The sequence below is a fragment of the Oncorhynchus clarkii genome, chromosome 10 (assembly GCF_045791955.1).
Source record: "Oncorhynchus clarkii lewisi isolate Uvic-CL-2024 chromosome 10, UVic_Ocla_1.0, whole genome shotgun sequence".
In the NCBI taxonomy this organism is placed as follows: domain Eukaryota; kingdom Metazoa; phylum Chordata; class Actinopteri; order Salmoniformes; family Salmonidae; genus Oncorhynchus; species Oncorhynchus clarkii.
The window spans coordinates 1,244,698-1,259,447 of record NC_092156.1 but is presented as its reverse complement, the minus strand read 5'-3'; the positions used below and the strand labels follow the sequence as shown (position 1 = coordinate 1,259,447).

Here is a 14,750-nt window from a genome sequence, read left to right as displayed (position 1 = left end):
ACTTCCAATGCTCCATCCCCCTGCCCAACCCCCCTCCACGCCACTCCGCCAACCGCCAGGATGCCCGGCATCAGAACATTCCAGGCATTCCCGTGATTGGCAGATAGCAGGTTGATTGGCATGTCAGACCCCGTGAACACTGGGTACTGGTAAGAACAACACAACCAACTAATAGCCTAACACATAACACACGTCTGTGCGGGTCGCTACAATAGTATATAGCCTATTGGACATGACTTTTCTATAATATCTTCTGTTTGGGTGTTTCAGGTCAGGTCTGAGCCATGATCAGAATGTGTCTCTGTCTATTTCCAGCCCTGCCATTTCTACCTGTCCTGATCTAGTGTTTGACCCCTGACCTCCTCACACCGTCTCACTGTCCATGTCTGCTTTTAGCTCCCACCTCTACTTCACTGTGTTATAATGGACCTGATGCTTGTTATGTCACCTCTGTAACCAGCTATCAAACATACTGACCTTTCTGACCCTACTTTTTAGAACTGAACATTTAAATTCCTCTATGAGTTTTGTTTAGTGTCCATTTACATATTTATTTAAGTATTTGTTGTTTATTGGGCTTGTGCCGCAGAGCATCATGGGGGTTTGTATATGTGTTGAGGTGATCACATTCCAGATAAATGGTTGCACTGATTCCTGTCTCCCGTCTCATTGTTATTGAATTGTTATACAGACGTGGTTATGAAACCCACGAGACAAAAGATTGGTGATGAGTAGGTCTGAATCTACAGGAACTATTCTGTCTGGAAGATGAGTAGGTCTGAATCTACAGGAACTGTTCTGTCTGGAAGAAGTCGTTTTTTTCAACTGTTGAAAACGGTTATTTTCTGTGGTACAGTCTAGGCTAATGTTAGCACAGTGTATTGCTAGCAGAGGCAAGTACATAGCCGAGCTAGCTAAGACAGAGAGAGTTAACATCGTCATGGACGGCAGAAAAAGACTCGAGACAAACGTCGGAGCGGGAAAATAACGTGATTAAAAAGGAACCAATAAAAACAGCGATTAACGGAAAGGCATTTATTCAACTGTGAGGACGAACTTTGGAATTAAAAACTGCTAAATGAGCGAACTTGAGGGGGAAACGTCAATGAGTGAATGAAGATCACGTGACTGAGGAAACTATTGAAGACTAGAATGTGGGCTACGGAGCGAAGCTACACAAAAGAGACTGTTAACTGAAAGTAATCTGACCTTGGCAAAGGACATTGAAATCAGTGTGCCCATGGAACCAGCTGCTAAAGAGGCTCACCAGTTGAGTTCATCAGGAACTTTTGTATTTATTTTTTATTTCACCTTTATTTAACCGGGTAGGCTAGTTGAGAACACCTTTATTTAACCAGGTAGGCTAGTTGAGAACACCTTTATTTAACCGGGTAGGCCAGTTGAGAACACCTTTATTTAACCGGGTAGGCCAGTTGAGAACACCTTTATTTAACCGGGTAGGCTAGTTGAGAACACCTTTATTTAACCGGGTAGGCCAGTTGAGAACACCTTTATTTAACCAGGTAGGCCAGTTGAGAACAAGTTCACATTTACAATTGCGACCTGGCCAAGATAAAGCATAGCAGTGTGAACAGACAACACAGAGTTACATATGGAGTAAAACAAACATACAGTCAATAATACAGTATAAACAAGTCTATATACGATGTGAGCAAATGAGGTGAGATAAGGGAGGTCATTGAATGTCACTGAGCACTGAAAGTAAAGGGGCTGAATAATTTTGCACGCCCAATATTTCAGTTTTTGATTTGTTAAAAAAGTTTGAAATATCCAATAAATGTCGTTCCACTTCATGATTGTGTCCCACTTGTTGTTGATTCTTCACAAAAAAATACAGTTTTATATCTTTATGTTTGAAGCCTGAAATGTGGCAAAAGGTCGCAAAGTTCAAGGGGGCCGAATACTTTCGCAAGGCACTGTATTTGACAACATTTCAACAATTCCCAAGTCTGGAGTTATCGAAGGATAACTGCAGATACTGTAATTCATTTTAAGCTGAAACATTGTTTTCGGCATGTGGGAAGGGTGGGACTTTCAAGAAATGGTAGTTAAGATAAGCATTTAGCGTACCAATCACCAAAACATTTAGACATTTAGCGTACCAATCACCAAAACATTTAGACATTTAGCGTACCAATCACCAAAACATTTAGACATTTAGCGTACCAATCACCAAAACATTTAGACATTTAGCGTACCAATCACCAAAACATTTAGACATTTAGCGTACCAATCACCAAAACATTTAGACATTTAGCGTACCAATCACCAAAACATTTAGACATTTAGCGTACCAATCACCAAAACATTTAGACATTTAGCGTACCAATCACCAAAACATTTAGACATTTAGCGTACCAATCACCAAAACATTTAGACATTTAGCGTACCAATCACCAAAACATTTAGACATTTAGCGTACCAATCACCAAAACATTTAGACATTTAGCGTACCAATCACCAAAACATTTAGACATTTAGCGTACCAATCACCAAAACATTTAGACATTTAGCATACCAATCACCAAAACATTTAGACATTTAGTGTACCAATCACCAAAACATTTAGACCCAATCATGATCTCTTCAAAGTAAGTTACAACATATTTCAGTTTGTGACATTCTCTAGGACATTCTCTAGGAAATTAGCTTTTAAATTATGTATGATTAAAGTTTGTGAGCTTAGAAATGAAAAGATTTTTGTCTATTTGAATGAGGTTAAATTCATGAAATTTTGATGACGGTAATATGATAATATAATAATAAAATAAACATTTACATGAAGTTTTAGAAAATGTTTATGTTTACTTTTTGAAATAACTAAATAATATTAAGGCACCAAAATACCAAAATAAATAAGAGGATAAAAAAATGTATTCCAGCCTGTAGTGCCTTATTGAATATATTTGATGTATTATAAAAAATCTAAAAATGTCATTTAATAAACATCCCTTCTGGGATGAGGAATGGGATGAGGAATGGGATGAGGAATGGGATGAGGAATGGGATGAGGAATGGGATGAGGAATGGGATGAGGAATGGGATGAGGAATGGGATGAGGAATGTTTGTACAAAATGTCATGATTGTATCTGCTTCGTAAAATGTTTTTTTTCATGCACCTGGAGAGCATCTCTACTAGTGTGTTCCTCTGTGACAACAGTATTTGTTTATGTTCATATAGTAGTTCCCTGTTTGACAGACTGCATCAGAGCGCTGGTCTTCTAGTATAAAGTCAACTGAAATAGTTGAAATAGACACAAATAGCCTGACATTTCTTGACTGAGAAACACAAGAATAGATTTGTTGATTCTACATGAGGTGTTATAGAACAGAACAGAGCTGATGTAGATTTAAACTCTTTCTACACCTGGTGGCGTCTCCTTGTGTCCATATTGTGTTCTCAGAAGATACTGGTGACACAGCCATACAGTAGACAATGTTGAAAGGTTCCCGGAGGATGTAGCTAGCAGATCCACTTGCTTACAGCTGCACTAGGGTCAGACAGGCTTCCTGTGTAGATTAGGACACCAGGGAGCTAGCAAAACATATGGCTCGGGAAAACGGTCCTCAATACAGGGATGGGAAATGCGTTGTACTCCGAATTGTCCCATTATCCCAAACGTTACACCGAGAATATTGAATGGCTGCTAGACAATTCGGAGAACAACACATTTCTCATTGTCAGACCCTAGCGCAACTGTAAGCCAGCGGGTCAGATCTGTTGGCAAACGGATGATGTAGCCTCTTAGCCTGATCCCAAATCAGTTTAAGTGTTGTCTTGGTCATTGACAATGATGACTATACTGTAGGAGTTGGCAAAACAAGGCTATGAATCTCTCACCTTTGTCATGTACGATGAGGCTTCCTGCTGGAGGCAGAGAGGCTCCTGTCCTGTATTCCTCTGTTAGGTTGAAGGTTGAGTTACTGGTCAGGGAAGAAGAAGAATTTTACTTTATTGTCCGTGCATAAAGCAAAGGAAATTAGCTTTTTTCCCCATATCCAATTCTCCCCGAAAGATTGAAATACTGGTTAGAGTTAGGGTCAGAGTTGGGGTCAGGGTCGGAGGCAGGTTTGGGGTCAGGGTCGGAGGTAGGGTTGGGGTCAGGGTCGGAGGTAGGGTTGGGGTCAGGGTCGGAGGCAGGGTTGGGGTCAGGGTCGGAGGTAGGGTTGGGGTCAGGGTCGGAGGCAGGGTTGGGGTCAGGGTCGGAGGTAGGGTTGGGGTCAGGGTCGGAGGCAGGGTTGAGGTCAGGGTCGGAGGCAGGGTTGGGGTCAGGGTCGGAGGCAGGGTTGGGGTCAGGGTCGGAGGCAGGGTTGGGGTCAGGGTCGGAGGCAGGGTTGGGGTCAGGGTCGGAGGTAGGGTTGGGGTCAGGGTCGGAGGCAGGGTTGGGGTCAGGGTCGGAGGCAGGGTTGGGGTCAGGGTCGGAGGCAGGGTTGGGGTCAGGGTCAGAGGCAGGGTTGAGGTCAGGGTCGGAGGCAGGGTTGGGGTCAGGGTCGGAGGCAGGGTTGGGGTCAGGGTCGGAGGCAGGGTTGGGATCAGGGTCAGAAGCAGGGTTGAGGTCAGGGTCGGAGGCAGGGTTGGGGTCAGGGTCGGAGGCAGGGTTGGGGTCAGGGTCGGAGGCAGGGTTGGGGTCAGGGTCGGAGGCAGGGTTGGGGTCAGGGTCGGAGGTAGGGTTGGGGTCAGGGTCGGAGGCAGGGTTGGGGTCAGGGTCGGAGGCAGGGTTGGGGTCAGGGTCGGAGGCAGGGTTGGGGTCAGGGTCAGAGGCAGGGTTGAGGTCAGGGTCGGAGGCAGGGTTGGGGTCAGGGTCGGAGGCAGGGTTGGGGTCAGGGTCGGAGGCAGGGTTGGGATCAGGGTCAGAAGCAGGGTTGAGGTCAGGGTCTGAGGCAGGGTTGAGGTCAGAGGCAGGGTTGCGGTCAGGGTTGGGGTCAGGGTCAGAGGCAGGGTTGAGGTCAGAGGCAGGGTTAGGGTCAGGGTTGGGGTCAGAGGCAGGGTTGGGGTCAGAGGCAGGGTTGGGGTCAGAGACAGGGTTGGGGTCAGGGTCGGGGTCAGGGTCAGAGGAAGGGTTGGGGTCAGGGTTGGGGTCAGGGTCGGGGTCAGGGTCGGGGTTGGGGTCAGGGTCGGGGTCAGGGTTGGGGTCAGGGTTGGGGTCAGGGTTGGGGTCAGGGTCGGGGTCAGGGTCAGAGGAAGGGTTGGGGTCAGGGTTGGGGTCAGGGTTGGGGTCAGGGTTGGGGTCAGAGTCAGAGGCAGGGTTGGGGTCAGGGTTGGGGTCAGGGCTGGGGTCAGGGTCAGAGACAGGGTTGGGGTCAGGGTCAGAGGAAGGGTTGGGGTCAGGGTTGGGGTCAGAGTCAGAGGCAGGGTTGGGGTCAGGGTCAGAGGTAGGGTTGGGGTCAGGGTCGGAGGCAGGGTTGGGGTCAGGGTCGGAGGTAGGGTTGGGGTCAGGGTCGGAGGCAGGGTTGGGGTCAGGGTCGGAGGCAGGGTTGGGGTCAGGGTCGGAGGCAGGGTTGGGGTCAGGGTCGGAGGCAGGGTTGGGGTCAGGGTCAGAGGCAGGGTTGAGGTCAGGGTCGGAGGCAGGGTTGGGGTCAGGGTCGGAGGCAGGGTTGGGGTCAGGGTCGGAGGCAGGGTTGGGGTCAGGGTCAGAAGCAGGGTTGAGGTCAGGGTCTGAGGCAGGGTTGAGGTCAGAGGCAGGGTTGCGGTCAGGGTTGGGGTCAGGGTCAGAGGCAGGGTTGAGGTCAGAGGCAGGGTTAGGGTCAGGGTTGGGGTCAGAGGCAGGGTTGGGGTCAGAGGCAGGGTTGGGGTCAGAGACAGGGTAAGGGTCAGGGTCGGGGTCAGGGTCAGAGGAAGGGTTGGGGTCAGGGTTGGGGTCAGGGTTGGGGTCAGGGTTGGGGTCAGGGTCGGGGTCAGGGTTGGGGTCAGGGTTGGGGTCAGGGTCGGGGTCAGGGTCAGAGGCAGGGTTGGGGTCAGGGTTGGGGTCAGGATTGGGGTCAGGGTTGGGGTCAGGGTTGGGGTCAGGGTTGGGGTCAGGGTTGGGGTCAGGGTCAGAGACAGGGTTGGGGTCAGGGTCGGAGGAAGGGTTGGGGTCAGGGTTGGGGTCAGAGTCAGAGGCAGGGTTGGGGTCAGGGTCGGAGGCAGGGTTGGGGTCAGGGTCAGAGGCAGGGTTGAGGTCAGGGTCGGAGGCAGGGTTGGGGTCAGGGTCGGAGGCAGGGTTGGGGTCAGGGTCGGAGGCAGGGTTGGGGTCAGGGTCAGAAGCAGGGTTGAGGTCAGGGTCTGAGGCAGGGTTGAGGTCAGAGGCAGGGTTGCGGTCAGGGTTGGGGTCAGGGTCAGAGGCAGGGTTGAGGTCAGAGGCAGGGTTAGGGTCAGGGTTGGGGTCAGAGGCAGGGTTGGGGTCAGAGGCAGGGTTGGGGTCAGAGACAGGGTTGGGGTCAGGGTCGGGGTCAGGGTCAGAGGAAGGGTTGGGGTCAGGGTTGGGGTCAGGGTTGGGGTCAGGGTTGGGGTCAGGGTTGGGGTCAGGGTTGGGGTCAGGGTCGGGGTCAGGGTTGGGGTCAGGGTCGGGGTCAGGGTCAGAGGAAGGGTTGGGGTCAGGGTTGGGGTCAGGGTTGGGGTCAGGGTTGGGGTCAGGGTTGGGGTCAGGGTTGGGGTCAGAGTCAGAGGCAGGGTTGGGGTCAGGGTTGGGGTCAGGGTTGGGGTCAGGGTTGGGGTCAGGGTCAGAGACAGGGTTGGGGTCAGGGTCAGAGGAAGGGTTGGGGTCAGGGTTGGGGTCAGAGGCAGGGTTGGGGTCAGGGTCAGAGGAAGGGTTGTGGTCAGGGTTGGGGTCAGGGTTGGGGTCAGGGTTGGGGTCAGGGTTGGGGTCAGGGTTGGGGTCAGGGTTGGGGTCAGGGTCAGAGGCAGGGTTGATTAGAAGGGGAGACTCCATAATGTTATGTTCAGGGAGATTCAACAGAATACAAGCTACAGAGAAGTAGTGTGTCATGCTACACCTGGGTAATGGGGGGGTGATGATGTAGCTGTGTGTCTTGACATGGTTGAGCTGCCACACTCCGATCAACAGTTTGTTCTCCAGAATACGGACATCACGTCTCAACTCCTCTAGTTCTAGAACACAGGGGTCTGATGCCTCGTGGGAGATACAGGACATTTAAATCAATCACTCGCTCACTCAATCAATCAATAAATAATTTCATGGTGTCCCCAAAGAGAAATTGGCTTTGTATGCAGTAAACAGAAGCTTTCCAAAAGCACCCTTTCTCGTTGAAAGGAAGCAGGGCCTAAGGACGACTACAGAGTCAGCGAATGGTATGCGTAGAATGCTCCCCACAGTGATTGGTACATACTGAGAGTCGAGGCGACGCCATGGTTTGGCACACCAACACCAGCAGTAGCATCAGAGACATGATCTTCAGTTAGAAGTCTATAACAAGATAAAATAATAACGAATATGAAAGGCTAAACTCACTCAATATATGCAGGCAAAAGGACATTGACACGTCCAATAACTAATCCAAGTGTATTTCATCTATCAACAGGGCTACGTAGCAGGTACAGGGCATTCAGGAAGTATTCAGACCCCTCGACTTTCTCCACATTGTGTTACGTTACAGCCTTAATCTAAAATGTATTAAATAAATGTTTTTCCTCATCACTCTACACACAATACCACATAATGAATAAGCGAAAACAGGTTTTTAGACATTTATACAAATGTATAAAAAGTAAACAACTGAAATACCTTTCTTACATCAGTATTCAGATCCTTTGCTATTAGACTCTACATTGAGCTCAGGTGCATCCTGTTTCCATTGATCATCATAGAGATGTTTTTACAACTTGGAGTCCACCTGTGGTAAATTCAATTGATTGGACATGATTTGGAAAGGCACACACCTGTCAATATAAGGTCCCACAGTTGACAGTGTAAATCAGAGCAAAAACCAAGCCATGAGGTCGAACTAATTGTCCGTAGAGCTCCGAGACAGGATTGTGTCGAGGCACAGATCTGGGGAAGGGTACCAAAACATTTCTGCAGCATTGAAGGTCCTCAAGAACACAGTGGCCTCCATCATGCTTAAATGGAAGAAGTTTGGAACCACCAAGACTTCCTAGAGCTGGCTGCCTGGCCAAACTGAGCATTCAGGGAGAAGGGTCTTGGTCAGGGAGGTGACCAAGAACCCGGTGGTCACTCTAACAGAGCTCTAGAGTTCCTCTGTGGAGATGCGAGAAATTTCCAGAAGGAAAAACATCTCTGCAGTACTACACCAATCAGGCCTTTATGGTAAAGTGCCCAGACGAAAGCCACTCCTTAGTAAAAAGGCACATGGCAGCCCGCTTGGAGTTTGCCAAAAGGAACCTGAAGACTCTAATACCAAGAGATACAAGATTCTCTGGTCTGACGAAACCATTACTGAACTCTTTGGCCTGAATTCTAAGTGTGGAGGAAACCTGGCACCATCCCTAAGGTGAAGCATGGTGGTTCAGCGTCATGCTGTGGGGATGTTTTTCAGCGGCAGGATCTGGGAGACTAGTCAGAATTGAGGGAAAGACGAACGGAGCAAAGTACAGAGAGATCTTTGATGAAAACCTGCCCCAGAGTGCTCAGGACCTCAGACTGGGGCGAAGGTTCACCTTCCAACAGGACAATGGCAATAAGCACACAGCCAAGACAACGCAGGACTGGCTTCGGGACAAGTCTCTGAATGTTCTTGAGTGGCCCAGCCAGAGCCCGGACTTGAACCCGATGGAGCATCTCTGGGGAGACCTGAAAACAGCTGTGCAACGACGCTCCCCTTCCAGCCTGACAGAAGAATGGGAGAAACTCCCCAAATACAGGAAGCCAAGCTTGTAGTGTCAGACCCAAGAAGAATCGATGCTGTAATCACTGCCAAAGGTGCTTCAACAAAGTACTGAGTAAAGGGTCTGAATATTTACGTAAATGGGATATTTCAGTTTTTGCTTTATCATTATGGGGTGTGTAGATTGAAAAAAAACAATTTAATCAATTTTAAAATAATTTTAAATAAGGCTGTGAGGTAACAAACTGTGGAAAAAGCCAAGGGGTCTGTATACTTTCCGAATGCTCTGTATCTAGGCTAAAAAGTAACACTGATATTAGGCTACATTACATAGAATGGAATACATGAAATAGTTGAATATTTCTCATTTAACATAAAGTTTATAAAAACAGAAACATGGATATCTAGAGCCTACCTTAACTTCTTCAGCGTTTCTTCCGTTGGTGAGTTAAAGAAGGTCTGTCGTCTACGTGCAGTGTGTTCAGATACCGTGCCCGTTATATCGGTGATTTATCAGCCCAGACGCGGTCTGCTTGGTTCCGCATGGTTCATGTTAAGAGAAAGAGAAGAGTTACACAAGAAATCTGATGGAAGATCAGTTTGCCTTTTCCCACTGGTGGTCAAGGTAGGGAGTTGGTGTGGATACGCTGATCTCAGATCAGTGACCCCACCGACCACCTGTGTCGAGGCTACGGTCCCTCCTCTGTGGGGAAGATTTGAGGATTGTCCCAGTTTTTTATGTGGTGTAGTACGTTTGACCAGGGCCCATAGCGCTTTGATCAAACGGAGTGCACTAAGTAGGGAATAGAGTTCCATTTGGGACACTCAGGTGCATGAAACAACATTTTTCACATACCACTCTCCTCAGTCTGGTCCTGGAAACACATGAGGCATCATCCTACCACTCTGTCTGGTCCTGGAAACACATGATGCATCATCCTACCACTCTCCTCTGTCTGGTCCTGGAAACAACATGATGCATCATCCTACCACTCTCCTCAGTCTAGTCCTGGGAAACAACATGATGCGTCATCCTACCACTCTCCTCTGACTGGTCCTGGAAACAACATGATGTATCATCCTACCACTCTCCTCAGTCTGGTCCTGGAAACAACATGATGCATCATCCTACCACTCTCCTCAGTCTGGTCCTGGGAAACAACATGATGCGTCATCCTACCACTCAGTCTGGTCCTGAAAACAACATGATGCGTCATCCTACCACTCTCCTCTGTCTGGTCCTGGAAACAACATGATGCATCATCCTAACACGCTCCTCTGTCAGGTCCTGGTTACAACATGATGCATCATCCTACCACTCTGTCTGGTCCTGGGAAACAACATGATGCATCATCCTACCACTCAGTCTGGTCCTGGAAAAACATGATGCATCATCCTACAACTCTGTCTGGTCCTGGGAAAACATGAGGCATCATCCTACCACTCTCCTCAGTCTGGTCCTGGAAACACATGATGCATCATCCTACAACTCAGTCTGGTCCTGGAAACAACATGATGCATCATCCTACCACTCTCCTCAGTCTGGTCCTGGAAACAACATGATGCATCATCCTACCACTCTCCTCTGTCTGGTCCTGGAAAAACATGATTCATCATCCTACCACTCAGTCTGGTCCTGGGAAACAACATGATGCATCATCCTACCACTCTCCTCTGTCTGGTCCTGGAAAAACATGAGGCATCATCCTACCACTCTCCTCAGTCTGGTCCTGGAAACAACATGATGCATCATCCTACCACTCTGTCTGGTCCTGGAAACACATGAGGCATCATCCTACCACTCTGTCTGGTCCTGGAAAGACATGATGCATCCTCCTACCACTCTGTCTGGTCCTGGAAACACATGAGGCATCATCCTACCACTCTGTCTGGTCCTGGAAACACATGAGGCATCATCCTACCACTCTGTCTGGTCCTGGAAACACATGAGGCATCATCCTACCACTCTGTCTGGTCCTGGAAACACATGAGGCATCATCCTACCACTCTGTCTGGTCCTGGAAACACATGAGGCATCATCCTACCACTCGCCTCAGTCTGGTCCTGGAAACACATGAGGCATCATCCTACAACTCAGTCTGGTCCTGGAAACAACATGATGAATCATCCTACCACTCTCCTCTGTCTGGTCCTGGAAACACATGAGGCATCATCCTACCACTCTGTCTGGTCATGGAAACACATGAGGCATCATCCTACCACTCTCCTCAGTCTGGTCCTGGAAACAACATGATGCATCATCCTACCACTCTCCTCTGTCCGGTCCTGGAAACAACATGATGTATCATCCTACCACTCTCCTCAGTCTGGTCCTGGAAACAACATGATGCATCATCCTACCACTCTGTCTGGTCCTGGGAAACAACAAGATGCATCATCCTACCACTCAGTCTGGTCCTGGAAAAACATGATGCATCATCCTACCACTCTGTATGGTCCTGGGAAAACATGAGGCATCATCCTACCACTCTCCTCAGTCTGGTCCTGGAAACACATGATGCATCATCCTACAACTCAGTCTGGTCCTGGAAACAACATGATGCATCATCCTACCACTCTCCTCAGTCTGGTCCTGGAAACAACATGATGCATCATCCTACCACTCTCCTCTGTCTGGTCCTGGAAACAACATGATGTATCATCCTACCACTCTCCTCAGTCTGGTCCTGGAAACAACATGATGCATCATCCTACCACTCTCCTCTGTCTGGTCCTGGAAACAACATGATGCATCATCCTACCACTCTGTCTGGTCCTGGAAAACAACATGATGCATCATCCTACCACTCAGTCTGGTCCTGGAAAAACATGATGCATCATCCTACCACTCTGTCTGGTCCTGGGAAAACATGAGGCATCATCCTACCACTCTCCTCAGTCTGGTCCTGGAAACACATGATGCATCATCCTACAACTCAGTCTGGTCCTGGAAACAACATGATGCATCATCCTACCACTCTCCTCAGTCTGGTCCTTGGAAACAACATGATGCATCATCCTACCACTCTCCTCTGTCTGGTCCTGGAAAAACATGAGGCATCATCCTACCACTCTCCTCAGTCTGGTCCTGGAAACACATGAGGCATCATCCTACCACTCTGTCTGGTCCTGGAAAGACATGATGCATCCTCCTACCACTCTGTCTGGTCCTGGAAACACATGAGGCATCATCCTACCACTCTGTCTGGTCCTGGAAACACATGAGGCATCATCCTACCACTCTGTCTGGTCCTGGAAACACATGAGGCATCATCCTACCACTCTCCTCAGTCTGGTCCTGGAAACACATGAGGCATCATCCTACAACTCAGTCTGGTCCTGGAAACAACATGATGAATCATCCTACCACTCTCCTCTGTCTGGTCCTGGAAACACATGAGGCATCATCCTACCACTCTCCTCAGTCTGGTCCTGGAAACAACATGATGCATCATCCTACCACTCTCCTCTGTCTGGTCCTGGAAACAACATGATGCATCATCCTACCACTCTCCTCTGTCTGGTCCTGGAAACACATGAGGCATCATCCTACCACTCTGTCTGGTCCTGGAAACACATGAGGCATCATCCTACCACTCTCCTCAGTCTGGTCCTGGAAACAACATGATGCATCATCCTACCACTCTCCTCAGTCTAGTCCTGGGAAACACATGATCTATCATCCTACCAATCTCCTCAGTCTGGTCCTGGAAAGACTTGATGCATCATCCTACCACTCTGTTTGGTCCTGGAAACAACATGATGCATCATCCTACCACTCTGTCTGGTCCTGGGAAACACATGATCTATCATCCTACCACTCTCCTCAGTCTGGTCCTGGCAAGACATGATGCATCATCCTACCACTCTGTTTGGTCCTGGAAACAACATGATGCATCATCCTACCACTCTGTGTGGTCCTGGGAAACAACATGATGCATCATCCTACCACTCAGTCTGGTCCTGGAAAAACATGATGCATCATCCTACCACTCTGTCTGGTCCTGGGATAACATGAGGCATCATCCTACCACTCTCCTCAGTCTGGTCCTGGAAACACATGATGCATCATCCTACAACTCAGTCTGGTCCTGGAAACAACATGATGCATCATCCTACCACTCTCCTCAGTCTGGTCCTGGAAACAACATGATGCATCATCCTACCACTCTCCTCTGTCTGGTCCTGGAAAAACATGATGCATCATCCTACCACTCAGTCTGGTCCTGGGAAACAACATGATGCATCATCCTACCACTCTCCTCTGTCTGGTCCTGGAAAAACATGAGGCATCATCCTACCACTCTCCTCAGTCTGGTCCTGGAAACAACATGATGCATCATCCTACCACTCTGTCTGCTCCTGGAAACACATGAGGCATCATCCTACCACTCTGTCTGGTCCTGGAAAGACATGATGCATCCTCCTACCACTCTGTCTGGTCCTGGAAACACATGAGGCATCATCCTACCACTCTGTCTGGTCCTGGAAACACATGAGGCATCATCCTACCACTCTGTCTGGTCCTGGAAACACATGAGGCATCATCCTACCACTCTGTCTGGTCCTGGAAACACATGAGGCATCATCCTACCACTCTGTCTGGTCCTGGAAACACATGAGGCATCATCCTACCACTCTCCTCAGTCTGGTCCTGGAAACACATGAGGCATCATCCTACAACTCAGTCTGGTCCTGGAAACAACATGATGAATCATCCTACCACTGTCCTCTGTCTGGTCCTGGAAACACATGATGCATCATCCTACCACTCTCCTCTGTCTGGTCCTGGAAACACATGAGGCATCATCCTACCACTCTGTCTGGTCCTGGAAACACATGAGGCATCATCCTACCACTCTCCTCAGTCTGGTCCTGGAAACAACATGATGCATCATCCTACCACTCTCCTCAGTCTAGTCCTGGGAAACACATGATCTATCATCCTACCAATCTCCTCAGTCTGGTCCTGGAAAGACTTGATGCATCATCCTACCACTCTGTTTGGTCCTGGAAACAACATGATGCATCATCCTACCACTCTGTCTGGTCCTGGGAAACACATGATCTATCATCCTACCACTCTCCTCAGTCTGGTCCTGGCAAGACATGATGCATCATCCTACCACTCTGTTTGGTCCTGGAAACAACATGATGCATCATCCTACCACTCTGTCTGGTCCTGGGAAACAACATGATGCATCATCCTACCACTCAGTCTGGTCCTGGAAAAACATGATGCATCATCCTACCACTCTGTCTGGTCCTGGGATAACATGAGGCATCATCCTACCACTCTCCTCAGTCTGGTCCTGGAAACACATGATGCATCATCCTACAACTCAGTCTGGTCCTGGAAACAACATTATGCATCATCCTACCACTCTCCTCAGTCTGGTCCTGGAAACAACATGATGCATCATCCTACCACTCTCCTCTGTCTGGTCCTGGAAAAACATGATGCATCATCCTACCACTCAGTCTGGTCCTGGGAAACAACATGATGCATCATCCTACCACTCTCCTCTGTCTGGTCCTGGAAAAACATGAGGCATCATCCTACCACTCTCCTCAGTCTGGTCCTGGAAACAACATGATGCATCATCCTACCACTCTGTCTGCTCCTGGAAACACATGAGGCATCATCCTACCACTCTGTCTGGTCCTGGAAAGACATGATGCATCCTCCTACCACTCTGTCTGGTCCTGGAAACACATGAGGCATCATCCTACCACTCTGTCTGGTCCTGGAAACACATGAGGCATCATCCTACCACTCTGTCTGGTCCTGGAAACACATGAGGCATCATCCTACCACTCTGTCTGGTCCTGGAAACACATGAGGCATCATCCTACCACTCTCCTCAGTCTGGTCCTGGAAACACATGAGGCATCATCCTACAACTCAGTCTGGTCCTGGAAACAACATGATGAATCATCCTACCAC

At 48.9% G+C, this 14,750-nt stretch overlaps 1 protein-coding gene across 1 annotated transcript in view; it reads right to left on the bottom strand.

Annotated features, from left to right (window-relative positions):
* Positions 1-14,750, bottom strand: part of LOC139419370 (fibrinogen like 1B) — a 52,384-nt gene that overhangs the window by 24,034 nt on the left and 13,600 nt on the right. Inside the window, exons 2-5 of the mRNA XM_071169312.1 lie at positions 9,219-9,332; positions 7,349-7,425; positions 6,995-7,131; positions 3,864-3,946 (exon numbers count right to left, since the gene is read on the bottom strand). Coding sequence (XP_071025413.1) covers positions 3,864-3,946; positions 6,995-7,131; positions 7,349-7,408 — 280 coding nt within the window. The 5' untranslated portion in view covers positions 7,409-7,425; positions 9,219-9,332. The remainder of the gene's footprint in view (positions 1-3,863; positions 3,947-6,994; positions 7,132-7,348; positions 7,426-9,218; positions 9,333-14,750) is intronic.